Source organism: Nycticebus coucang, chromosome 17 (assembly GCF_027406575.1).
Source record: "Nycticebus coucang isolate mNycCou1 chromosome 17, mNycCou1.pri, whole genome shotgun sequence".
Lineage (NCBI taxonomy): Eukaryota > Metazoa > Chordata > Mammalia > Primates > Lorisidae > Nycticebus > Nycticebus coucang.
Genome location: NC_069796.1, coordinates 49,505,280 through 49,532,178, shown reverse-complemented (window position 1 = coordinate 49,532,178; position 26,899 = coordinate 49,505,280). Strand labels below are relative to the sequence as shown.

The following is a 26,899-nucleotide window of genomic DNA, read 5'->3' as shown; positions in this document are numbered from 1 at the left end:
TTGTTCACTGCTGTATGCATCCTCAGTGTCAGGCATGGGTAGTCACCTTTGCAATGAGGTGAATAAAGAGGTTGCTCCTCTGGTTGGATATTTGCCATTTTTCCTGTCCACCCCCACAAACCTAAGATCCCTCAGGAATCTCAAACTGCAGTGGGTAATCTGTTTGTGGGAGTAAAGAAGCTCTGTTCTAGTTGGTGATCAGTTCCCCAGGAGTATGGAATGGGAGTTCTGGAAGGAACCATGGCAAGGACAAGGATTGTGTGTGAGCTTCAAGAAGGCCCTGGTGGCTCAGCGCCTGTAGCACAGTGGTTACAGCGCCAGCCGCATACACTGAGGCTGGTGGGTTCAAACCCAGCCCGGGCCAGCTAAACAACAATGACATCTGCAACAAAAAATAGCCAGGCGTTATGGCTGGTGCCTGTAGTCCCAGCTACTTGGGAGGCTGAGGCAAGAGAATTGCTAAAGCCCAGGAGTTTGAGGTTACTGTGAGCTGTGACGCCACAGTGCTCTACAGAGGGCAACGAAGTAAAACTTTGTCTTGGGAAAAAAAAAAAAAAAGAAGGCCCTGGTGTTTGGGCTGAGCCCTGTTTCAAAGATGAAAAAGAATGCAGTGTGTTGGCTGGTAGCTGGTGGAGTGGGGCAAAGTGGGGCACACTGGTGCGTGGTGCACACTGGTGCGTGGTGCACGGCAACGGAGCAGCCAGTCCTGCCTTCACCTCTCCTTCCCTGAGCCCCCAGGTAGCCAGTGCCTTTGTGGGATCTTACTCACCTCAGCAGAGAAGTGTGGCCACCTAGGACTCCTTCTCCTGGGTGCACAGGAGACACCAGGAAGCCCTTTGCATCTGGGAATCATCTTGTGAGGGGCAATTTTTCAGGGGGTGAGTATTTTCCTCAAAATGTGGCAGAGTTCGGATGATCATGCCCAGGGTACTTATGTTAAAAGGGTCCTCACGTGTTACCATGATGCTGACAGGAAAAGCCTGGTGTTGTAGACTCTGGCTAATGTTTAGAGCTCACTGTGAATCCAAACACCTGTGTGAAGTGTGACCTGGCCTTGGAATTCTGACTCTCTCTTTCCTATCTGACCTGGGCCATCACACTTTTGAGACCAACATGCCATGTGGCCAGACCCCAGTGCTCCTTAACCCCTATAGAGCCACAAGGCTCACTCTCCCTCTCCCAAGCCTCCACAGAAAGGGAGTGTCCCCAGATGGCAGCTTCCAGGGCTTCTGACTGTCTGGCCATGGGTCCTTGCTGCCATCTATGTGGCCTCTGGAAGTGCCTGGTAACACTGAAGCACTCGGGCTTTGCTCAGCTAGGGCAATGAGGTTCTCTCCCGTCTTCTCCCTCACCCCACGTTCCCAGAAAGAAACAGGACAAAAGAAGCCAAGAGTCCAGCACTTTATTATAGTCACAGAGCATGGGAGAGAACCCTTGGGTCTCACTAAAGGCTTGTGTTTTCCTCTTCCCCAGGGAAACCCATCAGAATACAGCCCCACCAGCCAGTCTAGGCCAAATGGGAGGTTGAAGTTGCAACATGATGGCCCAAAACATGAACACACACGTGATTTAGTTCCAGCCTCACCACTTTTTAGCTGTGTGACCTTAGGTAAGCCTCAGCCTCTCTCAGCCTGGGCTTCATCTGTGTAATGGAGTAAAGAGTAGAACCCACTTCACTGGGTTGCTGAATGGGGCAATGCTTGTGAAGGTGTGGAGGTCAGTGGCTGACCAAGTGCAGACAGTGAGTGGGGCGAGTAGTGTTATTAATATTATTAGCAAATCTGATTTTTCCATGGTCAGGCCAGCTCCAGTCTCTGCAGATGGGGGCGGGGCGGGATTTCTCACTTCATAGATGTCTTTAATGTGGCCTGTGAGGATGACAAGCTGGGACATTTGTGGGAACTGCCTGGTACCTGAGAGTGTAGGGGTCAGACCCCAAAATGAGGGTTCCAGGGCCATGACACTTAATAGCATCTCTACCATTTCCATGAATAGTAGTAGCAAGAGTTTGGGGGAAAGTTCTAGTTTTGTACCTGTAACACTTAGGCCTTTTGTCGTTCAGTCAGGTAGCATTTCCTATATGTAGTCAGAGAGGCTGGCTTTTTTCATTTTTTAATTTTTGTAGCCTTTTCTTTTGGTGAAAAAAATTGCCATATGTCACTGAACTTGAAATTAATCCTAGCTCTGCCTTTTGCTATCTGAGTGACCTTGGGCTGGTCTCTGAGCCTTGCTAACCTCATTGACCTAAGGGGGGAGCTTAAGATGAAATAAGGACGTGGACGTAAAAGTAGAGAAATGATGGATATGATGAGGAAGAGGGCTTACGCACTCACTGGCTCAAAGTGCTGCGGAATAACAAAGAGAGCCTCAGGGTGTGCGCGTAAGACGACGTCGTCAGGAAGATGAGAATTTATCGCTGTAGGTGGAGCCAGGCAGTCCTGGTGCCGCCAGAGGCACCACAAGAGGGCGCTCTGAGCTTTTTGTCTTTATCTCTGATGAAAAATTTCCGTTTTTCTCTGATTTCGTTCCAAATCAAATTAAGACTTATGGTTTGTAGTTTACGTAACGGATTTAACGCACTTCTAAAATAAATTCGTGTGCGTTTAATAGTTCATCAATAACGTGGATGTGATATTGTGCCCCTTCTTGCAAGGCTGCGGAGGGGGGTGGTGATGGAGAAACACGCGCCTTGAGGTGTTCTGGTTAGACAAACTGCTCAGCTGAGTGGCTTTGGGGAAGATTTCCCAAGAGTGCAGCAGTGCTGAAGTTCCCACATCCAGCCTCACAGGGCTGTTACGAAATGGACACAATGGGAAGAAAAGCAACATAAAGGTCGAGAACCTGTTTCACAAGCCTTCTTACCTCCAGGCCTTCTCACTGGCCCCATCTGTTGCTCCAGCTGTGGGCCATGGCGGGCAGCTCCGCGTAGGAAGGAGGTGAATCCGGCTGTTAAACCCTGACCTCAAGAACAGTATTTCCAGGAATCCCCATCTTAGCATCTAAGGGATTCCTGGGAAAACTGGACCGTGAGGACAAGGTGGGAGACAGTGGCCTTCAGCACCAAGGCCTGCCATGGCCCTGAGAACCAGCTGGAGTTTTCTTCTGCATCCAGCCCCATCTGTGGCAGCCAGCATGGGGTGCCACGGATCACAGGATGTGGCTCATTGCTCCTGAAATTTCAAGTGTCCTGGAAATTCCCTTCTTTGTAGTCAAAGGCCAGACTTTGATGGCATTGTTGACCAGAAACCAGCTGGTGCTCCCCCCCCAGGACCATAAGCCCCCTAGGATTGCCAACTGCTGTCAGTGGTGTACTCCTGAGTCTCTAGCCAGAGGGGTGAATTTAAACCAACCATCCAGTTCCTTGTCTCTGCTTGGCAACTTCCTCCCTCATAGACTCTAGCAAGTCATGTAACCTCTGAGGCTTGGCTTTCCTTAATTATAAAATAGAATAGTATAGTGCCTACTGGAGAGATTTGGCAGCAGGGGAGGAGGATAGAAGGAAGAAAGCCCATAGGATTAATGGTAAGTGTTTGGGTCTGTCTTTGCTAAAAGTAACCTAATGTGGCACACTGTGGATGTAAAAAAAAAAAAAAGAGAGAGAGAGAAATAAAAGTTAACCTGAGATGCAAAGACAAGACCAGAGCAGGATTTATTAAAGAGAACTTAATAAGTCTCTCTCTATTTGTTTGTTTGTTTTGAGACAGAGTCTCAAGCTGTTACCCTGGGTAGAGTGCTGTAGCATCACAGCTCACAGCAAACTCCAACTCCTGGGCTCAAGTGATTCTCTTGCCTCAGCCTCCCAAGTAGCTGGGAACTATAGGCACCCACCACACACCTAGCTATTTTTTGTTGCAGTTGTCTTTGTTGTTTAGCTGGCCTGGGCTGGGTTCGTACCCGGCAGCCTCGGTGTATGTGGCTGGCTCTGTAACCACTGTGCTATGGATGCTGAGCCTTAATAAGTCTTCTTAATAAATCCTCTCTGTCCCAGGTTTCACAATCACACGAAAAGGGGGTAAGAACATGGATCCTCAGGCAGATTATTACCAGCCCAATTTAGCACAATCATTGTGTGATGTTGGACAAACTTTTTCTGAGCCTCGGTGTTTCTCATCTATAAAATGGGCCTTCAAGATTGCCCACTTCCCAAACTTGTTGCGAGGTTAAATGAAATTGTGCTTAGCCTAGTGCTCTCCTCTGCTGTTCATTGTTTGTCCGAAGCCTTCAGGAGAAGTCAGACATTTGTGAGAGCCTGAACTGGTTTAGGCAATAACCCAGAGCCAAGGGTAGGAGCATAGAGAGTCAAGACGCTGACTCAAAGTCTAGGACTTTTGTCTTTAGGGCTAAAAGGTTTTTAGGAATTGTCCAAACCACAAATGATGCATGATTTTCAGCTCTGAATCACTAATAGTGGCTGTCCAGGGTCATTGTTGAGAAGGGTCTGAAGCTGCATCTGAACACTTTAAGCATGAAGGTCATAACTGAGTAGCAGTGTCTTCTGGGAGCTCAGAAAGAGACCTCATGTTAAGGATGGACACACTGGAATGCACAGAAGAGCCAGAACATGCCCAGAATCTTGAAGTAAGTCAAGAACTTACTTGAGTAAGTTGGGTAGAACTTGAGGCTAGGAATTTCCCCAGCACCACAAGTGACTGACCTCCAGTTTCTTGGTACCCTCTGCCCACCCCCGACTTACCACTTTCAGGCTGATGGCTGCAGAACAACTTCTCCCTTCCCGAGCTACAGTGCTTCATCTCAGACTCCCAACTGACCAGAGATGCAGCACTGCACCTCAGGCTGGGAGACAGGGCGCTGTGCTGCTCCACTCTGGCGACTAGTGGTGAGCTCCAGCCTGGCAGGAGACGGACATTAGAGGGAACCTGGGCCCTGCCCCTCCAGCTCATCCCGAGACTGTGGTGACCACCCCCAGCTTTGTTTCCTGTGTGTTGCCTGCCATTGGAGCCTTCTGGGATCAGACCTCAACCTTCTTTCTTACAGTTTTTTTTGCCCGGGGCCGGGTTTGAACCCATTACCTCCAGTACATGGGGCCGCCACCCCTTTCTTTTTCTTTTTTAACAGCTTTATTTAGATAGGATCTACCCATTTCATGTTAACAACCAGGTGATTTTTAATACATTCATAAAGTTGCACAACTGTTGCCAAAATTAATTTTAGAGTATTAAAATTAATTAATTAACCTCTCGAAAGAAGCCCCTTATTCTTAGCCAACCCCTAGCCCTGGGCAGATCACCTTCTGTCTCTATAGAGCTGCCTAATCTGCACATTTCAATGAATGGGATCATCCAATTTGTTGGATGGTTTATGCTTTATGCTTGGTGCATCCCAGCCAAGTAGCTCCATTCATGGTCCTTGATATTTTAGACTTCCTATCTTCCTTCTTCTTCTTCTTCTTTTTTTTTTTTTAATAGAGTCTCACTTTGTCAACTTGGGGTTGGAGTGCCATGGCATCATTGTAAGTCACAGCAACCTCAGACTCTTGGGCTCAAGTGAACCTCATGCCTCAAGCTTCCTAAATAGCTGGGACTACGGGCACCTGCCACAATGCCTGGCTAATTCTTTTATTTTAGTAGAGATGGGGTCTCACTCTTGCTCAGGCTGGTCTTAAAGTCCTGAGCTTAAGGGACCCTCCTGCCTCAGCCTCCCAGAGTGCTAGGATTATAGGCGTGAGCCACCACGTCCAGCCCTGTCTCCCTTCTTCACTCCCCTCGTCTTCCCACCTGTCCTCTCAGAGAGATTTTTTTTTTTTTTTTTTGAGACAGAGTCTCCAGCTCTGGCCCTGGGTAGAGTGCCATGGTGTCACAGCTCACAGTAACCTCAAACTCTTGGGCTTAAGTGATTCTTTTGCCTCAGCCTCCCAAGTGGCTAGGACTACAGGGGCCCACTACAACGTGGCACCAATTGAATGACCATGTCGATCATTCATTTTCTTCTTTGGGCTTGGCTTGGGTGGGAACTTGCAGGTGAGCATTTTGTTGTTGTCGTTGTTGCAGTTGTCATTGTTTTAGCTGGGTTCAAACCCACCAGCCTTGGTATATGTGGCCAGCACCCTACCCACTGAGCTACGGACACCGCCCACTCGCAGAATGATTTTTGAAAATGCAAATGTGATCATATCTTTCCCCACTGTAAATTCTCAAAAAGGCCCCCATTGTCCTCAGGCTAAGTTCTGACGCTCCCCCAGAAGGCTAAAGTATGCAGACCAAGGCCACCTGGTCTTCTTCCTTGTGGGCTCTGGCCATAGATGTCCTTCCATTACTCCAGGGAGCCCGAGTCTGCCCATCCCAGGCTCCCAGGAGCTCTGTCACTCCCTGGTTCTTCTCTGTCCCCTGCTCTCCCACCCTTCTCCTCTTCATGAACTTAGTCTCATCTACCCCTCTGTTCAGGTGACTGGTCTAAGAGGCCCTCCCTGATTTCTGTAGATATCAGGGCCCTCTCCTTCTCATTCTCACTCATCCTGTGCCCTCCTTCTAATCCCTTATCACATTTGTGATGTAATTGTCATTTATGACACCTTTACTCATGGACCATATGGCCTGTCGCCCACACTGACCACTGACATCAGGACCAGGTAGCATACAGGACAAATAAGCATTGTTCAAATGGCTGGATCATGTTTCTTTGGTCTCATTATTTCTAGTATCAGAATTATTTCTGTGTGGGTCTGACCTGGCTACATCTCTGGGTCTCTGAGGATAGTGCCCATGCCTGGTTGATTTGGGGGATGCTGGCTCTTGCTGATGTGGTTTTGTAGATGATGATGGACCCCAGCAAATGCCATTTGGTGGCCGAATGAATGACCATGTAGATCATTCATTTTCTTCTCTGGGCTGGGCTTGGATGGGAACTTGCAGGTGACCAAGCAAAGCCTCCCTCCCTCCCCCACTCTTCCTGCCCTCGCCAATCTCAGAAGACCTCAGAGGACCTTCTACTTTGCTTAATAGTCACTGTGGTGGTATCAATGCCAGATGATGTATATTTTCAGGAGTGTCTGAAGTGGGCAGGCAGCTTTTCCTCAGCGCTGGGAGAGAGCAGAAAAAACACATGCTTCCTTAAAAGAAAAAAGAAAAAACTGCTTCCTACACCTCTAGCAGAAATTTGAAACCAATCTTGGAAGAGTAGAAAGAGTGTTTTCCTCTGGTCTGTCACTTGGGGGAGGTTAAGTTTTGCCAAAGGGGGACAGCCCGTTCCTGACGTATCCCTAGCTAAAGAGCTACCTTCCTCCTATTTGGAATTCTCTTGCAGGTCTCTTTTCAAACTGCCTTTGGCTAGGGAGTGATTCCAACATTGGGCCTCACTTGGGAATCACAGATAGTCTGCCTGCTCCACTTTCCCAGGGCTCCAGTGGGCCCTGGGAAGGAGCATACCCAGCCTGCTCCGCAGGCGGTTTCAGTAGGAAGCCAGGGAGAGTAGCCTGGAAAGGTGGTGCTGTGGGAACTGGGCTGATGGAGTGTCTGCTGCCTTCACTTGGTGGGAGACGGTTTCCAAAGCCCTTTCGCCTAAACTGTCTTTGGCTGTGGGGTGAATGAACTCACTTGGGAGCACAGTGACTCAGGTTGTTCTCTCAATTGCTTTTGGTCTTTCTGTTTACCAGGGGAAGAAAGCCTCCACTTGGTGCTATCCTGTCCCTGAGCCTTTCTAACTCCTGCTTACTGCCCAGGCCCTCCTTGCAAGCCACAGTGTCAGGGTAAAGTATAACTGTGTTGTTTCATTGTTAGTGTAATTACTGTTACCTTTATCTCCTAATTATGTTTTATTTTTTATTTTATTTATTTATTTTTATTTTTTTTGAGACAGAGCCTCAAGCTGTCACCCCGGGTAGAGTGCTGTGGCATCACAGATCATAGCAACCTCCAAATCCTGGGCTCAAGCGATTCTCCTGCCTCTGCCTCCCAAGTAGCTGGGACTACGGGTGCCCGCCACAGTGCCCGGCCATTTTTTGGTTGCAGCCATCACTGTTGGTTTGTGGGCCCAGGATGGATTCGAACCCGCCGGCTCAGGTGTATGTGGCCGACGCCCTAACCTCTGTGTTATGGGTGACAAGCCCAGAGTAGCTTTTTCTATTTAAGTATTAAAAAAGGATTCATCTTATATTTAAAAATATGATTATATGCAGATATGGCAAAAATAAAAATGAAGTATCTGAATGATTGAGTTTGGGAAACAATTTCTGTTAAACTTCAGGACTGCTAGGGAGCTAGGCAGGAGAATGTTGTCATTTCTACATGGAGAACCAGGAAGGGGAGGGGACTGTTCCAAGGGTCACAGAGCCAGGGCTCAAATCACGGGAGTTCAGGGCCATTTTCACCACATGCCATGGGTTAAGAATATTGCAGCAGGGGTGGCACCTGTGGCTCAAAGGAGTAGGGTGCCGGCCCCATATGCCAGAGGTGGTGGGTTCAAACCCAGCCCCGGCCAGAAAGTGCAAAAAAAATAAAAATGAATATTACAGCAAAGATAGCATTTCTCCCGGATTTAGGACAGGAACTAGATGGAAGGCAGTCCCATGCTTCTCCAGGAGAAACTGATGCAGAGACAGGGCCAAGATGCAGCCTTTGACCAGGGAAGGTATGTGCCTCCTTCCCCTCTGTGGTCTGTGAGTCTGGTCCACCCCCTAGTGATAGGCCATCCAGTTCTGTTCCTCTAGAATAATCATAGTGATGATGACTGCAAGAAGAATAGTGACTTATGGTATGTTTAAGTGTTTAAGTGGTATGTTTAAGTGTCCTTGGGCACCCCTGAGGCTCCATGAGAAGGGAATTTTCCAAGGGCACAGAGCTTGGAACTGAGCTGGGATTCCTAACTCAAGAATCCAGGACCCTCATTTTTAACCTCTGTGCTAGATGTCTCCTGACCACTTTACCAGACCTTTGGTTTTGGGACAAGGTCTGATCATTCCGTCTGTTCATTCAGTGAGCTCGGTCTCTCTTCTACATGCTGAGGGGAGAAGGGACTGAATCTGAAGTCCTTGCCCGAGAGGAGCACAGTCAGGGTGAGGCAGAAGGAAAATGTCCCTGGCAGGGTGGGTGGGCCTGGGAGGCCGAGAAAGGACAGCCTAGAGCTTAGAGGACAAAGGGGTTCCAGCCCCACAGACAGCCGAGAAGGCTTCCTGGAGGAGGAGGCAGTGTGCAGGGGGCACTCCTCCCGGGCTTCTGGGTCCAGAAACTCTTCCTCTGAGTGGCACATACTGCAGGGCATGCAGACACCACTCATCCCAACCGCCATCTCCTTTCAAAGACGGCCTTCCTGAGCCATTGTTGGCTCCACTCACCTCACAAGAGGCCCTTCACACTCGGGCTCTCTGGTCAGGAGATGAAGGGGAGGCTACTCTGGAGTCCCGGGCTCTACTTCTCACCAGGCTTTCTCCTCTCTGCACCTGTTAAGCCAGGTGGTGGTTGAATCTTACCTGGCGGCTGGCTCGGGGGTGGCCATTGGCAGCGTGGGGGCTGCTCCCGGGTGGAGAGATCTTTCCGCTTCTGCGCTCCCTATGTCTTCAGGAAATGTCGCTAGGCGGGGGGGGGAACCTCTGTCTTCTGTCGGGAAGCTCTGGGGACGTGTGGGTGAAGGGGAGGCTGGGAAGGAGAAAATAAACAGTGTCTGGGTTTTCTCGCCAGGCCTGAGCCAGGAGGACTCCCTGGGCTCCTTCCTTATATGGCCTGGCTGCCCTGGGCTGGGAGCTGGCCCTGCGCTGTGCTCTCCCACCCTCCCCCACCACTCAGAGGGCTGGGGGCCACTGCTGGTCACCTAGAACCCTGCTGCTGCAGAGACCAGGGCAGAGTCATGGTAGAGGGCAGGACCCAGGACATGTGCTGGTAACCACCCATACCTGGTCCCCTTGTCCTAGCCCCTGGGCTTCAAGGGGAGGGTTTGCATTGAGATGAGAGACTGAGAGGGGAAAAGGTATACCCAGAGAGGTGGGTCCACCCAGTCCTGACTTAGTTCCTCACTCACAGTGTGACTCTGGCCAAGCCTTTCCCTCTCTGGGCCTGTTTCTTTCTCTGTCAAAGGAGGGTAATTAATCCTCAGAGTTAGCCCTATGAACTCTTGTATCCCCATTTTGCAGAAGGGAAAACAGGCTTGAGGAGGCTAAGTAATCTGATCACCTCTCTCCTGTGAAAAGGGAGCAAGCAAAGCAGGAGTGAACTCAGGCTGGCTGGCGTCAGGGTCTGTGTTCTAGCTGGGCTGACTGCTAAAGCTCCTCTTGGTAATATTCAGTCATTTCCATGAGCCTTAAGGGATTCTGCTGGAGCTGCTGCCCTGGAAGGTAGGGGCAGTGACCCAGGCCAAAGGAGACAGTTAAATTAAGCCCTGGGGGTGGGAGCTATAAATCATTCACCTCGGGGGTCCCCAGAACATCACACAGGGCCTGGCAGAGTCAGGGCTCAGGAAGCGATGCAACATCACCAAACAAGCCTCAGTAGCCACAACTGTAACCTGGGCACAATTCTCTAAATCCCAGGTATATTCTGAGGATGACACAAAACTATGGATGGGAAAGCACTGAATGCCATCTTTAAAATGGCATTGTCGACTTGGCACCTGTAGCACAGTGGTTACGGCACTGGCCAAATGCACTGAGGCTGGCAGCTTTGAACCCAGCCTGGGCCAGCTAAACAACTATGACACCTGCAACAAAAAAATAGCCGGGCGTTGTGGCGGGTGTCTGTAGTCCCAGCTACTTGGGAGGCTGAGGCAAGAGAATTGCTTAAGCCCGAGAATTTGAGGTTGCTGTGAGCTGAGATGCCATGGCACTCTACCGAGGCAACAAAGTGAGATTCTCTCAATAAATAAATAAATACATAAATAAAATAAAATGGCACTGTCTTTCTGTTTCCAAGTTCCTTCTTCCTTCCAAAGTGCCCACCTGCGTCTCCTCCGCAGGCCAATGTCTCCTGAGTTGAGCACTCCTGGGTCAGTTCAGCTGTGGGCCTGAGAGATGAAGGGTGAGTCTGCATGGGAGCTGGGCTCTGGGCTGTGGTTGAAGCCTCAGTCTGGGCCCAAGTCCCAGCCCGGCAGCAATGGCCATCTAGAGGCTGCAGGAGGGGAGGGTGCAAGGGGAGGTGGGAGTTGCTGGGAATAGCACAGAAATATGCCTTGCACAAGCACTAACATCCTGTGTGCTCTTGAGCTACTTCTGAACCTCCCTTACTCCATCCATCATTGTGGCATCCTCTCAGACCCCAGATCCCTTCCTGGGGCCCATGAGTCGGGTGAGAGGGCCAAGGAGTGACTGTCAGCGTGGCCGAGAGACCACAGCTGGCAGCTCTGCAGGCCTGCTTAGTGTCGGAGCTGGACGGTCGTGGGGAGGAGGCGCCTGCAGCCCTCCTAATCCAATTTGTTTAGACTCAGTCTCCGTGGCCTATTTGCTAGTGAGCGAGGACCGGGTGTGTGCTGTGCTGCGGCGCACGTTTGCACACATGAGTGGGGCATGCAGAGGTGGACAGGTGGACCTTGTTATGTAAGACAGGCCTGGGCCTTGTTCGACATCCCTGAATGTCAGCTCCTTCCTGGAGGCCCTGCCTCTGTCTCTCTTCCCCTCTGCTCACCTCTAGATCTTCCTCTGCTTTTTCCATCCACATAAGACCCGGTGCCAGAATTCCCCTCTGCAACTGGCTATGCAATTTCCAGTGAGTTTCTTTACCTCCCTGGGCCTTAGTGTCCCTATGTGTCTTATGGAGACGATACTTCACCCTGCCTGATGCACTGTGAGCATGAAAGTGCTATTTATTTATTTATCTATTTATTTTTGAGATGGAGTCTCATTTTGTCGCCCTTAGTAGAGTGCTATGACGTCACAGCTCACAGCAACCTCAAACTTTTTTTTTTTTGTAGGGACAGAGTCTCACTTTATCGCCCTTGGTAGAGTGCTGTGGCGTCACAGCTCATAGCAACCTCCAGTTCCTGGGCTTAGGTGATTCTCTTGCCTCAGCCTCCCGAGCAGCTGGGATTACAGGTGCCCGCCACAATGCCTGGCCATTTCTTTGTTGCAGTTTGGCCGGGGCTGGGTTCGAACCTGCCACCCTTGGTATATGGGGCTGGCACCCTACCCACTGAGCCACAGGCACCGCCCAGCAACCTCAAACTCTTGAGCTTAAGCATCTTGCCTCAGCCTCCCAAGTAGTTAGGACTATAGGCGCCCAACACAATGCCTGGCTATTGGTCAAAGGAAGGCCCCCCACAGGGGGGTCTAATAATATTGAGGTTGCTCACGGCAACCTCAAACTCTCGGGCTTAATTCCTAATAATATTATTATTTCTTTTGTTTGTATTTGTCATAGTTGTTTGGCAGGCCTGACCTGGATTCAAATCCACCAGCTCCAGTATATGTGGCTGGTGCCCTAGCTGCTGAGCTATAGGGGCCAAGCTTCAAGCGATTTCTCTTGCCTCGGTCTCTCCAGTAGCTGGGACTACAGGCACCTGCCACAACACCTGGCTATTGTTTTTAGAGACGAGGTCTTCCTATGGCTCAGGCTAGTCTTGAACTCCTGAGCTCAGGCAAACCACCTGCCTTGGCCTCCCAGAGTGCTAGGATTATAGGTGCAAGCCACCACGCCCCGGCAAAATTGCCTTTTAAAAGTCAGCAGGTCGGGTGGCACCTGTGGTTCAACGGAGTAGGGTGCCAGTCCCATATGCTGGAGGTGGCGGGTTCAAACCCAGCCCTTGCCAAAAACCGCAAAAAAAAAAAAGTGAGCAGGTGGCCGGGTGCAGTGGGTCTGTGCCTGTAATCCTAGCACTCTGGTCTGTAATCCTACTACTCTGGGAGGCCAAGGCAGGGGGATCACTTGAACTCACAAGTTCAAGACCAGCCTGAGGAAGAGTGAGACCCCCCATTTCTAAAAAGATCCAGGCCTTGTGGTGGGCACCTATAGTCCCAGATACTTGGGAGGCTGAGACAAGAGGATTATTTGAGCACAAGAGTTTGAGGTTGCTGTGAGCTATGACGCCACGCACTCTATCGAGGGTGACAAAGTGAGACTCTTAAAAAAAAAAAATTGGCAGGTAAATGGACAATGTGATGAATGGTAAAAACTGCCCCTTTTATCTTGAGCTTCACTGTATGCCAAGTGCTGTGCATTAAGACAGGCCCAACTTCACCAACCCTCCAAAAGCCCTATGATTTGAGAGGTTGGGTGGCCCATCGAAGGTCACGCAGGTGTTGCATTGATGCTGTGTAGGGAGTGGGCTGGGTTCTTGGCTCCCAGTTGCTTTTCCCTCCTTTGGTTGCACAGCTTTTCACCTGTGATCCAGACCTCACAGCCCTGAAGTGCCTGTACCCCTGCAGGGGCCTTCCTTCGACCAAGGCCTGTTCTGGTTCTTATATTTCCAAGGCTTGGTTTCTTGGTCCTTCTGAGAGCTGGGGTGGGGAGTTTATGCTAAGGGACCCAGGTTACCTCAGGGGCTGTCTGAAGGTAGGATGGGGGTGGAGAATGGTATGGGTGCAGGGGAGGGAAGTGCTCACAGTTCTGTTTCCAGGGCCGCATGTCGCTCGCTCTTCTCTGTCCCCAGGAGGCTCCCTCACTGGGTTCTTGCTTTCTGACATCAGGTGGTAGGGAAGGCTCCTGCCAGCCAGTGCCATTGCCTGAAAGGAACAAAGATCCCACCTGTCAGGAGGATGTGGGGTACCCTGCAGCCACAGCCCTGGCCTTTAAGGGTCCTGACCTGGCTGCCAAGGATTGAAGATGGGTGTAGGCCACAGCTGGACACTGTTTCTAAATAATCAGACACCTCAGACTGAACCTACCAAGATCTCCCAGGCCTCAAAGAGCCTTCCCATTGGACCTTTGGCAGCCATTACCCCTACCTGCCTGGCTTTCAAAGAGGATCTTCTGAGAAACACAAGGAGGAAGGCCCCTTGGCTTCCCAGCATACCCAGGCCCCATCAGCAGAAGAACTGGTCAGGAAGGAAATTTCCCTCTGACCAATGCTCCCCACCTCACACACAAGACAGGAGGCATTTAGGGTTAGATCAAAACCTGGGCTGACATGGTGACCAAAACCAAGAGGACTGCCTGTGACCTCTTCCAGCTACTCAAGGCTTTCAGCTCCCTCTCAGAACTCCAGGAACTGTCACTGACACTGCCAGAAGTAGGAAGAGTTTTTCCCCTTATTGAAATTCAAGGGAGATATGCCATTTGCTCTGGTCATCCGCTAGCCAGTAGGTAGCATCAGAGGCAGACTTGAAGCCAGGCTCTTCATGCTCAGTCTGGCTGCTTTCTGAGCCTGGGCAGCAGCAGCTGGACGACCATGATACAAAGCTCACATCATCATGGTTATTGCAAAAGCCCCTGTGCCCTCTCTGGCCTGGCTCATTTCCAAGAAACACAAGGGGCTGGGAATGGGCCACATTTGTGAGCCAGAGGGCTGAGGCCAGGGCTTCAAGCAAACTCACAAACCCATCCTCCTACGCCGCCCCCCCCACCCCCCACCCCCGTCCTCAGCCTACTCACAGGTGGGCACTAGTGACAGCCTTTGTTGCCCTGGGGTTCCAGGGCTCTAGAGTTTCTGCCACATTTTGGAAAGAAGCGAAGACACAGGCCCTGGAGTCATGCGGACCTGCAACTGAATCTCGCCTTTAGCACTTACTAGCTGCCTGATATACAGCCAGTACTTTCACCTTCTGAGCCTGTTTCCAACCTCACAGGCTTATTTGTGGGTCAAATGAGGCAGATGTCAAGTGCAAGCACAGTTATGGACACATAGTTAGCCCATAGTAAATGGCTGCAAATTCCATTATTAGCTTCCGCTGGACCCACAGTGAGGCCCAGCTGTGGTGGGAAGAGCAGAGCCAAAAGGACAAGGACAAAGGGACTAAGAAACATCCAGAGAAGATGTGGAGGCTGGCTGTGGGGGCCACCATGTGCCCTTTCCATGTCCCCTCTGTTGCATGGTTTCCCTGGGCCTCTGTCCTTAGGGTGCCCTCCCATGACACCCCAGCTGAGTTCACCAGCCTCTCACGCTCTCCACTTCCTCCCCAGGGAAGGTTGCTCTGGGGACTTCTGAGTAACCCTGGGAATGAAGTTTGAAGCTGAAACCAGGGCAATGAAGGGAAAAGGGAAGAGAGGGAAGGAAAAGGGGCTGCAGGTCTGCCTGGCCTGGAAGCTCAAGCCTCTCCTTGGGCCTGCGAGCAGGGGGCAGACCAGGGTCCCTAGAACTCCCTCTAACACCAGCCTTCCAGTAAGAGCAGGGACTGGGAAGGGGTCGGTGGTAAGAGCTTCCACCTGGCCACTTACTGCATACCAGGCCCACTGGGACATGTAGTAGTCGTAACAATAGCTGACGTGTCCTTGGTGCTGATGCACCTCACGCTGGCTACGTGCCTTATCTCACACTGGTCCTCAGTCACTTTTGACTTAGGAACCATTCTTATCCCCCTTTTACAGAGGTCATAGCAGCCCCCAAGGTCACATGGCTAGTGAGCATCAGGGTCAGGATTGGCTTCAGGCATCCTGACATGCATTTTTTCAGCCCCCCTGTAAGACTAGGCTATTCATCTCCTCATTTTTATGGAGTGATAACCTGAATTGGTATCTGGTAGCAGGTGTATTAGTCCTCAAGGAGAGGGGTCGTGAAGAGTAAAGGTGGAGACCCTGGGCCTTGGCAAGGGCCATGTGTCACCAGGCTTCTCGTTTTGGAGGTTGTTCTGCCTCTTCCCATGGTATTTCTCCCTTTTGTGCTGTCTTTGTTAAAAAGCCACATATACCATATGGAATTGGTTCTCCCTTAGATCCTGTCTGCTTTGTAAAGAGCAGGGACCTCCGGGATTCCAGGGACTTTGCTGGAACAGGGCAATGCTTTCTGGTTAGGCTAGGCATAAGGGCTCTTTTTGATATGCTATATGACTGTAAACAAGAGCCCTAGTGCTCTCCCCTCTCTGGGCCTCAAGGACCCTCATTTGCATCATCAGTGGGGACAGGACTGGCCTCTGTGGTGCCCAGGATCCTCTTAGGATGGACCCCATCCCATCTCCAGGTGAAAGTATGAGTAGGTGAATGGCCTGCATGGATCTCTATTGGGTAAGAGAGGAATTTGTGCAAGGGGTGAGGATGGGGCTCTCCCTTGGCCTCCTTCTGCCCTGTCCCACCCCACTCCTCATTGCTCAGTCCAGAGCAAGCCACAGTGTCCAGGCCCGGGTGGATTTTCTGCACCAGGACTTGAAGTCTCAGAACATCAGTGCCAGAAGCACCCTACATTGTTCAGATGAGGAAACTGAGATGTAGAGAGAAGCTACAAACTCAGAGTGATGCAGCTGGTCAGAGTCCCAGTTGGATTCCAGCAAATGTCCTGACCTCTTCTGCTCTCAGAGGGCCAAATAGTAACAAAGGGGCCCCCAGAGGAAGGTGGGAACGAAGAGAACCTTTAAGTTCCTTTGGCTTTGAAGATGGAATAATCATGACTTCCTTCTCCAAATATCTTTTGGCCCTTCCTAGAACCAGATGGCGGATGTTTGGAATTTATGTTGTAAATAGTTTAAGAAGGGGTGGGGAGGGTGCAGATGTGTTACTTTCTCCAACCACCAGAAAGGAGATCTGAGGGAGGAGAGAGGGGAGGGAAGCTGACTCTGAAAAGATTTTGGGAGAAGCAGGAAGTGAGGGGGAAGGAAGAGAGACAAGAGATGTGAGGTGGGAGGAGAGGGAAACAGGGAAGAGGGATTGATGGAGGGAGGGTTGGAGTAAGACAGAGAGGAAGCACAGGGAAGGAGGAGAGCTATTGGAGAACAGGATAAAGAAGGATGGGGAGGGGCTTCCAGGGTGCAGACACAGAGCAGCTCCAGCTTGAGTTCAGGAGCAAACCCTTGAGTTTTCTAAAAATAGCTCAGCCTTTCCCCCAGCGGGGCTGGCAGCAGGGACCAAGAGAGGCACGCTTGCCCTTTTATGGTAAGAAAAAATTCAGATCCTCAGAGAGGGAGCTGAGCTGGAGCCTGTCATTCTGGATGAAGCCCAGGGCCGGGGTCTGGGGTGGAACAGGGTCCACGGCAGCAGTGACCTGGTGGGATTTCCTGGCCCAGGTAGCCCCACCCCTTGGGAAGAAAGTGCTGAGATGATTGTCCATGGGGCTACACAGGAGAGCCCCAGGGTCCTGGTGGGTCCCTGGTGTTAGGGCAGAAGGGCTCCTAGAGACCTCTGACTCACCCATCTCTCTGTTTTATGGAAGAAGAAACTGAGTCCTGGACAGGGGAAGAGACTACAGGCTCCTCAGTTGGGGTTTAAACCATTAAGCTAAAATGACGCCTGGACCACAGAAGGGTACCCATGTGCCTGTTGTTCAGGAGGGCAGCATGGCCAGCCCTGGCTTGGGAGACAGGAGGCCCGCAGCCCACTCCCAGTTTGGTGTGTGACCTTAAGTAACTGGCTGACCTGCTCTAATTTCAGTTTTCCTCACTGGGTTGATCTTTAGGGCCTTCCCAGCTTCTTGTCTCTCTGAGAATTTCAAAGCTAGGAAGTGAAGTGCAGGCAAAGAAGATGCTGCTACCAAGTGGAGGGGACCTGTGAGCTGCTGCTTTCCTCCTTTGCCAGGCTCACTTTTTGCCCGGAGCTGGATAGGTAAAATCTGAGGTGGACCAAAACCGAGGGAGGGAGATGCCCTGCAGAAGACTGGTGGCAGATCATGCATGGAACACCTGCTGTCCAGCTGGTTGGGTCTAGCCCCTCACTGGACACAATGAAGCTAGAGAAGGCATCATGTGCAAGGTCATATGAAAAATGACCTTTTTTCCCTGGCAGAGCCAGGGCTTCCCTTCCCAGCCTTGAGGGCTTTTCTTTGCAGGAGGCCTCCTATATACAGGGGCTGATAGCTTTGGGGACCATCTTGGACCATGTCAAGGGACTTCCTGTGCACAGCAGCCAAAATTCAAGATAGGCTATATGTCCTAGCTACCTCTTAGACACAGTTACATATGGCTGGGTCTTTGCCTCTTCTCTGTCCCCTGCCCTTGCTGTAAAGGGCATACTATAGTCTCCATCTTTGGCTAGAAGGCAGGAAAGAAGCAAGCGATGTGGCCGCTCTGGCAGTGTGATTGTGGGCACGTCTCTCCCTGTCACTGGGCCTCTGTTTCTGCATCTGTAACACGAGGAGATAGGCCTCAATGCTATTTAAGGTCCTTGCAGCTCTAAAAGGACTATGATGCTTGGAATTTAGGAGTTTACCTACCAAAGTCTCCAGGGTGAATAAGACAGATGTAGTAAAATTCTGCAGATCTGTAGTAAGAGGAAGGTGGGCACTGATTGCCCAAGGCCCTGAAACTCCCCGCCCCCTCCCCGCATCCCCAGATGCTTCTGTCTGAATCTAGGAAATCCTGGGCTGACTCTCGGATTCCAGCTTGACCCTGAGCCCAGGCAGTTGTGGTTTTGAGTGCCTAGGTCTGCCTGGTTGGCCTGGTCAGTGTTCACGGACCCTGCCCTGGGACCTTCACAGACCTGGCTATTTCCCACATGGCTGTCTCTCCCCCACTCCAGGTCCTGTATGGTGCCCCCTCCCAGTCTGCCCTGCACCCTCAGCCTCTGCACACTCTTTCTGTGACTCAGCCCAAGAGGATGCTTGCTTTCTTTTTCCAGCCTTATCTGACACCCCTGCCCACTGCTGGGAGAAAGGATGGAACAGAAGAAAACAGAAGGAAAAAAATAAGGTAATGTGGTTCTAAATTAGAAGCTTCCTCGTGACCCTCCTGGAATTTCCATGCAGACTCTCTGGAGGATGTGAACAAGGCTCCTGTGGACCCTGGCCCCTTTGTCTCCTTCCTGCTGGGCAGAAGCCCACAGGCTGAATGTTCCCTGGGGCACCTTGTCTCATAGCCAGGCTCCAAGTCTCTCTGATCACACCTGGCCTTCCTTGGGAAGGCAGAAGGAGCTGTAGAGTGAGAGGAAGTGAGAGGTAGGGGGTCCCAAGAGGCCCCTGTGTGAAGTCAGGGCAGAGTCCTATCTGGCTGAAAATCTGACACCCAGGCAGCAGGGAGGCTTAGTTCATGCTTGTCCCAAGGCAGCTAGAGCCAGCATGTGACGTCCCCCCACTAGCACCATCTGAGCCTATGGGAACCCTCAACAGTAAAGTCAGGCTAGGCAAGCCCTGCTGCCTTTACAATGTGAGTTCCAAAGGTGTAGGTGGCAAATGCCCAAGCAGAACACCAGTTCCTGAAAGCCTTGTGTCCCTTGACCTGCCTTCTTCCCTGATTGCTATACTTCTGTCTCCCTCTGCTGGGCCATCAGCTACCTTAGTGTCCTGGTGCATACCTCCTTTCTGTTGGACCTTCACAGACTGGTGGTGGGGAAGGCCGGGATGCCCAGCCTCCTCTGATATTTGACTCCTCTCTATAGTGTCCCTGTTAAGCTTGCATACTTCTGGGGACCAGGAGCTCACCACATATGTTCCTTGACTTATGATGGTGTTATTTCTGGACAAAACCATCATTAAGTTGAAAATATCTACTTCTGAATGAACCCACCATAAGTTGAAAATATATATTTTCTATTTACAAAGGGTTTATCCGGATAAAACCGTGTAACCCTCTCATAACCCCACTGTAGCCCAATCACAAGCCGAGGAATGTCCTGAATGTATATAGCCTTTATACCATTGTAAAGTCAAAATCCTAAGTCCAGGACCATCTGTACTTTCCAATCACCTAATCCCTCTTTGAACAGATTATTTGCGACATTCTTGCCCAATATCCTCTGCCATCTGCCTCTCTGGGGCTTCATGCTCTGTGCTGTGGGGCTGCAAAGAACAAGTCCATGTTCCCCATCTTGAGTGAAGATGGAGACTGAACTCCCTCTCCCTCCTAATGGCACGCCAGGTCTCCCTTCCCTGTGCCTGACATCCGAGAGCTGCCTAATGTCTAGACTCCCAGTCTCTCCCCTACATAGGGGCTCTTGGCCTGATGGTGTCTGGGGGAAGGGGACAAATAGGCTAAAGATAGGAACTCCCTCCTAAGGATGGACATACCATGGAGGACTTTTCCCAGCTTCCGAGGCTTTGGTTTCTTGTTGCCGAAGCCAAGCCACCAGGCCTTCCCTGCTTTGCCAGCCTCGAGCCTCACTGAGCTTGTAGACTCTCTGTTCCAGCCATGTGAGCTTCTCTGCTGTTCCTGACGGTGCATTTGTAGTCCTGCCTCCATCTACCTTTGCTCGCAGAGCTCTCTGCCCGGAATGCCTTCTTCCTCTCTCTCTGTCCTGAGTGTGTCCCCTGCTCCACAGGTGTTTCCTCTCTGAGAGTCCAGGTGTCCACTGTCACACATAGGATGAACTGTCTCCCTTTATCCTAAACTATGGAACGTCACAGCCTGAAGGGCCCAGAGGAGCAGGGGCACTTACTGGAGCCTGCTGGCCTGTCTCTTCCCCCCATCTTGTTCAGCTCATCTCACTGGATTCCCTCAGACTCCGGGGGGTTGTTGGGTCACTCGCCTGAGGGCTGGGAGGCTCCATCTAGGTGGGCTGACCAGCAGCCCCTGAGCCCCATAGCTTAGCCAGGGGTGGAGTCAAGGCCCCTGCGGATGCCATCCCCAGGCCTGCAGGCAGCCTCCCTCTGGACACTTCTCCCCAACCTATCTTCCTGGAGGAGAAGGATGAGGGAGAGAGAATGTGGTAGGAAGCTAGTGGCAGATTAGCAGTTTGGAACTTTTCTCTCTCTTCCAAAGCATGGCTTGGGTCAGAGGACGGGTCTTTAAGGAGGGGCTCTAGGATTGTGGCTAGCAGGGGGATCTTGGGGAGGAGTTGGGGTAGAATTGCTTCCTCCAGGGCTTAGCTGACTGCCCCTTCCTCAAATCTAAGGTGGGCTGTGTAGGGCAAGGGGCACTCAGTCCACCCTTAGGGATCCTTCTTGGTGAGAAGGATCGCAGAGTCTACACTTTTGCCCCAGAGAAAGGGGTAGAAGTCTGTTTCTTCCTTTACCATAGCAATTGCTCATTTAAACGGGGGTTCAGACTTCCAGTAGCCCCTTTCCCAAATGCCAAGGGCCCTACTATACAAGGCAGGACTAGAACTAGATTTGGTTCACAGGCCTTTTGGGCTGTTTTTAGAGTTCAGCAGTTAAGCGCGTGATTCTAGAGAAAGCCAGACTTGGATCTGAGTCTCAGCTTGGCCTCTTAGGCAAATGGCTAAACCTCTCTGAGCCTCTACAGTGCCTAGAAGGATAGTGGTACTTACCTCCGAGTGCTGGGCAAAGGGCCAGGCACATGGGAGGACTCGATTTATGGCAAGTTTTTATTTATTTATTTTGAGATGGGGTCTCTGTCACCCAGGCTGATGCGATTATAGCTCCACTGCAGCCTCAAACTCCAGGACCCAGCCTTGAACTCCTGGGCTCAAGTGAGCCTCCTACGCAGCGTCAGCTAGGATTATAGGCACTTATTACCACAACCAGCTCCAAGTGTTACCTTTGAAGGAAGAATGCAATTTATCCCCCAAGGTCCAAAGAAAAGTTGGAGCTCAGCCGAGAATCTTGTCCACCCCCCACCCCGCCACAGAAGTTTTCTTTAGTAACCATATTTTAGCAGCTTTTTTTTTTTTTTTCGTAGAGACAGAGTATCACTGTACCGCCCTCGGGTAGAGTGCCGTGGCGTCACACGGCTCACAGCAACCTCCAGCTCTTGGGCTTATGCGATTCTCTTGCCTCAGCCTCCCGAGTAGCTGGGACTTTTAACTCATTGAGTGAGTTAATGAGTTAGAACTCATGGAGCCAGGGTGGTGCCTGTGGCTCAGTGGGGTGGGGCACTGGCTTCATGTGCCAGAGGTGCTGGGTTCAAACCCAGCCCTGGCCAAAAACTGCAAAAAAAAAAAAAAAACTCATGGAGCCCTTAAAGCAGAGAAAAAAAGAACTCATGGAGCCCTTAAAGCAGAGACTGACACTTAGTAACTACTCAATAAAAAATAGCTGCTAAGGGCCGTGCCTGTGGCTCAGTGAGTAGGGCGCCGGCCCCATATATGGAGGGTGGCAGGTTCACACCCAGCCCTGGCAAACTGCAACAAAAAAATAGCCGGGCGCTGTGGCAGGTGCCTGTAGTCCCAGCTACTTGGGAGGCTGAGGCAAGGGAATCGCCTAAACCCAGGAGTTGGAAGTTGCTGTGAGTCCCGTGATGTCATGGCACTCTACGGAGGGGGGTAAAGTGAAACTCTGTCTCTACAAAAGAAAAAAAATAAATAAAAAAACAGACAACTCGGTATCCTAATGAGACCCTACTCTTACCATCCCTGTTTTACAGATGAGGTGAGTGAACCACAGAGCGCCTAAGTAAGTTGCCCAAGGTCCCACTATTGCTACAAGGCAGAGCCAGGATTCAAACCCAGGCATCTTGAACTGCCAGCCTACTGCCTCTGCGCCACCTGGTCCTTTCATTACCTGGGTAGAAGGATCCCTTTCACAGCTGAGACCCCCCTGGCTTTCTTCATCGAAACAGAAAGGAGCCTGATAAGCTAGTCTCTGTGGGCCCCGTGGGGGGGTGAGGGGGGTAATTCATGCTGTGCATTAAGGCATGCTTTGAATTGGAGAAAAGGTTTCTGGTGGTTTGGCTGCTGCCAAAGCCTCTTTTGCAAGAGGGTAAGGGGCTGGCCGCAGCTCTCAGCTCTCGCAATGTGTGGTGAAGCCCTGTGGGGCCTGTCTAGACAAGCCACTAGCAGCAGCCACTGTGGGCTCTTCCCCCAAATTCCTGCAGCTTACCCCCTGAGTGACCTCTCATTGGACTGTGGCCACTGCATACTGCAGGGCTGGGGAGGGCCATATGAGCTGTGCTCACTCCCACCCCAGAGCTTTTGTGCTTGTGATTTAGGGTGCTCTGCAACTCAGCCTATGTAGGGCATATTTCTAGATATTCATGTGGACAGGAACATAGCATCCTGTAGACACACACACATGTTTTTTTTTTTTTTTTGAGACAGAGTCTCATTATGTCGCCCTGGGTAGAGTGCTGTGGCGTCACAGCTCACAGCAACCTCAAACTCTTGGGCTTAAGCGATTCTCTTGCCTCAGCCTCCCAAGTAGCTGGGGCTACAGGCGCCCGCCACAACACCCAGTTAACACATATGTTTTTATTCCCATTTCTTCCTTACATTTTTATTATACAAATTTGATACATTCAAAATAAAGTGTGTAACACATATGGTTCAAGAAATCTGATTGTTTCAAGTGTGGTCAAGGAGGAGGAAGGCTCATACACTGCTGATGGGAGTATGACTTGGTTCAGACACTTTGGAAAATGATCTGGGGCTCTCCTCTCCTGTAAAGTTGACAGGTGTGCAGCCCAGGCACCAGCAAACCCCCTCTAGGGGTGAGCCCCACAGAAACTCTGGCTTATGGGTACCTGGAGACAAAAATGGTCATAAGGACAACAATCTGCAATAGCTTTTGCCATGGTTCTTTGCCCCACTCCACGGCCCTGAGCCCTGACCACTGGAAGTACTTGGAAGATTGTAGCAGGAGGCAGCACCCAGGCATAGTCATCTCCCTGAGCCCCTTGGGCTCACATGGGGAATCACACAGCCATGGGCTTTGGAACTTTCTATTCCTTAGGGCTATATATGTCAGCAATTCCCCAGAGCTGGCCAGACTGGGAAGGGGCTGATTTTGCCCCAAAGAGTTGTTGTGTGGCTCCCAGGGACCAGTGACAAACAAACTCCTATCTGCTCTGGGGCAGTGGCAGGGCTAGAAGACTTGTGGTCAGGCTTGGACACGACCTCGCTCTCAGCCTCAGTCTCTTCTGTAGAAGAGGTGTCTTTATCACTACCCTGAGAGGGGTGGTGGGCAGGCTAGAGCCTACATTCTGGAGTTGCATAGACTGGGTTCAAATCCCTTTGCCACTTTCTAGTTGCATGACCTCAGGTTAGCTGCAGTGGCTACCTTGTCTACGAACTGAGGGGATAGAATGATGCCAATTCCTGCCTCATAGTAATCCTGGGAGGATTAAAGGGTAAAGCAAGTGACTCAGCCTAGTACCTGATTCTTGGGCTATTCTGTCCCCTTCCACGAGATACATTGGAGGCTCCCCAGAGAGTTCCAAGGTGGGTGAGGGGCAGGGTAGGAGGTGGGAGATATCTGGGGGGAGACAGCAGCCTGGGGCAGTTTAGACTTAATAATTCCCAAGCTGTGTGACCCTAGGCAAGCAACTTAACCTCTCTGTGACTCAGGTACTTCATCTGCCCAATGGGGATTAAACATCAATTCATGTAAAGACCATAGGAAGTGCATGGATTTTATAAGCACTCCACAAATGATAGCAATCCTATTCTTATTTGCACCACCAACTGAACCCCTGGCTAGGCAGAGAGGCAGGTTGTGTTCCAGCACTGAGTCACCTAGAGCTGTGCTTTCCTTCTGTGGCTTCATATGCCTGGGCTATGTGTGCGGATCCCAGTCCGCTGTACAGCTCAGTATTCCCCAAACTTCTGTGTACATGAGATCTCCCAGGGAGTTTGTTATGCAGATTCCTAGGCTCCACCCAGGATGCCTTGTCAGCAGATCAGTGTGCAGTGGTTCAGGCACCATACTTTGGGGCACACATTGCCCACACAATGCCCTATAAAGGCAGTAAAGAAGACCCCACTTAGTTCTTCAGGAACGTCAAAGTGATCGCTCTGTACTCCTTAACCTCTGACTTCTGGATTCCTCCTGCCTCTTGCCAAAGCCTGTTGTCTCTTTAGCAACTCTGGGTGTCCCCTGGATGGGTCTTATTCCCACTTCTCCCTTAACATAGTTAAGGTTGCCTTGTCCCACAAGAGGTATGGGGTCTAACTGCAATGAAACACCAGCCTCATTTATCCTGCTCTTAGGTGCGTATGTTCCTCATTTCTCATGACAACCATGTGAGGTCAAAACTGTACCCATTTTACAGAGGAGGAAGCTGAGGCTAAAGATCGCAGGTGACTTGCCCAGGGTCACTAATCGGATAAGTAAACAAGCTAAAATTGGACCCACACAGTCAGATTCGGCATCTCCTTCTGGACCACTGTGGTCTTAGGCTTTGTGTGACCATAAGCAGAAAGGTCAGGGTGCTGGGCAGGCCAGTTCTTGAGGACAACATTCTGTTCCCGGGCCTGGATGTGGCAAGAATGTGTTCAGAGGAGACTGACTGCACGTTTTCTTGTTCCCATCCTAAGCCCTGCCTCTACCCAGCCCTGCCCCTCATGGTGTCTGTCACGAGTCTCCTGTCTTCTTTTGGGTCCCCTGTCCCACCACTTTACACCCCTGAAGCCTTCTCCCATTTTTCTTGTCCCTATTCCACTCTGATATCCTGCACTCCTATTTCACCAAATCCAGAGATAAGTCCCTTCTTCAGCAGTGGCTGTGTTGTCAGGGCCAAGCTCAGGTGGAGGCCTCAGGGCACACCCCTGGCCCAGCCCACAGTCACAGACCCTTCAGCTGCTCGCCATTACTTCAGGCGCTACCTCTAAAAGCTCTCATGGGCTTCATTTGTTGGGATCTAGGCCCATGGTCAAAGGGCAGAATTGGCTCAAGGACCTCCTGGGGAACTTCCAGCTGATTCTAGGTGCAAAAAATTCAGAAACCACATACTACATAGAGACTGTTTTGTCCAGTGGCCTCCTTATATAGATGGAGAAACTGTGGCCCAAAGAAGGGAGCGTGCCTGCTCAAGGCCACATAGCCAGGCATGGAGAGCAGGGCTTGGGCTAGAGCCCAGGTCCCCTGACTCCACCAGTCAGCATCACTTCCCTCCGCCCGGTGCACAGCCTGCACCCAGCCTTCCCGACTCTCTCCTGCTTACCAGAGCCTGAACTTGTATCTGTTTCTCCCCCAGATTTGTTTCTTGAAACCATTATTTGAAAACAGTTTTTCTTGCCAGGAGCCCTAGGCTCCTGGAGCTGTGAAATCAAAGCCCCAGATAATCAGGAAGAAGCCCTGTCTGCATGGAGGCCAGGGAGACTGGCCCAGACTCCGCACGGTGGTGAAGCTCGGACTGGCAGGACATTAACTCCGTCCACTGCTTCCGTCCCTTCTCCCACCACTTCACCACCACAACAAGGACTGCCATAAACCCACAGGGGCATAGAAGTAGAGCCGGGCAGGGCTGGGTGGACGCTCAAGAGCTCACTGAGTCCAGCCTTTGTACAGATGGGAAACTGAGAACCAGAGAGGACAAGGGCACAGAGCCAGTTAGGAAGAGAGCAAGGACAAGACCCGCAGACACAGCACCCCCTGGGGGAGTGTCGCAGAGGCCCCCCTTTCGGATCTCAGATCTTTAGCCGGTGCTTACCTTTCTGGGGGCCTGGTCCAGGTGTGGCTCCTTGGGGCACGGAGATGGGGGCCAGCCTGTTTGGGGGCATGGTTGGGGGTGTCACTGCTTCTGAACAAAATTGATGCGGCCTCTGGTGCCCCTCACTGCCACAAGGGCACTTTTAAACGGCTGGCACCAGGCCCCCCTCCCTTCAGCCCCTTGCCCGCGGCTCCCTGGCTACAGCGCCCAGGCTGCCTTTTACCTTATATGAGCTGAAGGACGAGCCTAGTGTTGGGGTGAGGCAAATGCTGTGTCCTCCCAGAGCCCCCATTGGCCTGGGCACCCCCCACGTGACAGCCGCGCCTTGACCTGCCCTCGTGCCGAATGTTGCTTTTACCCCCTAAGGAAGGAATGGTTGACAATTTTCATATTTCTTCTAAATTTGGAGATTTCAGACAATGCTGGGAGGCTTGGCTCCAGCCACCAGAGGCCCATGTGGAAGTCATTAAGCTGAGAAGGGGGGCAGGGGAGAGCGAGAGAGGAGGAGGAGGGAGAGGGTGGGGGACAGAGTCCTGAGGGTTGCCAGTTGTCAGCCTGGGAACTCAAGCAAACTCCTGGGAGAAAGCTGTGTGTGTGAGAATTTCCTTCCGCTGCCCCAGCCCTTGCGTTCCCGGACTGCAGTGGGAGCTCTGAGACTTTCTGGGGGCCCAATGGGGAAGATGCCATTGCTGG

At 51.3% G+C, this 26,899-nt stretch overlaps 1 protein-coding gene across 2 annotated transcripts; it reads right to left on the bottom strand.

Moving 5' to 3' along the window:
- Positions 1–1,386: 1,386 nt before the first annotated feature.
- On the bottom strand, positions 1,387–26,389 carry LOC128568993 (uncharacterized). 2 transcript variants are annotated; one of them, XR_008375255.1, is made up of 4 exons: positions 26,207–26,389; positions 13,475–13,594; positions 10,880–10,944; positions 1,387–9,587 (listed from the first exon to the last, which is right to left on the bottom strand). XR_008375255.1 is itself a non-coding variant. In XM_053567024.1 (4 exons), the coding sequence occupies exons 1-4, from the start codon at positions 26,274–26,276 to the stop codon at positions 6,997–6,999; spliced, it is 396 nt and encodes a 131-aa protein (XP_053422999.1). In that variant the 5' UTR covers positions 26,277–26,389; the 3' UTR covers positions 1,387–6,996. The 2 variants fall into 2 exon arrangements, 1 of the variants encoding a protein (XP_053422999.1); XM_053567024.1 differs by lacking the exon at positions 10,880–10,944 and having other exon boundaries at positions 1,387–7,036; positions 9,422–9,587.
- Positions 26,390–26,899: the final 510 nt, after the last annotated feature.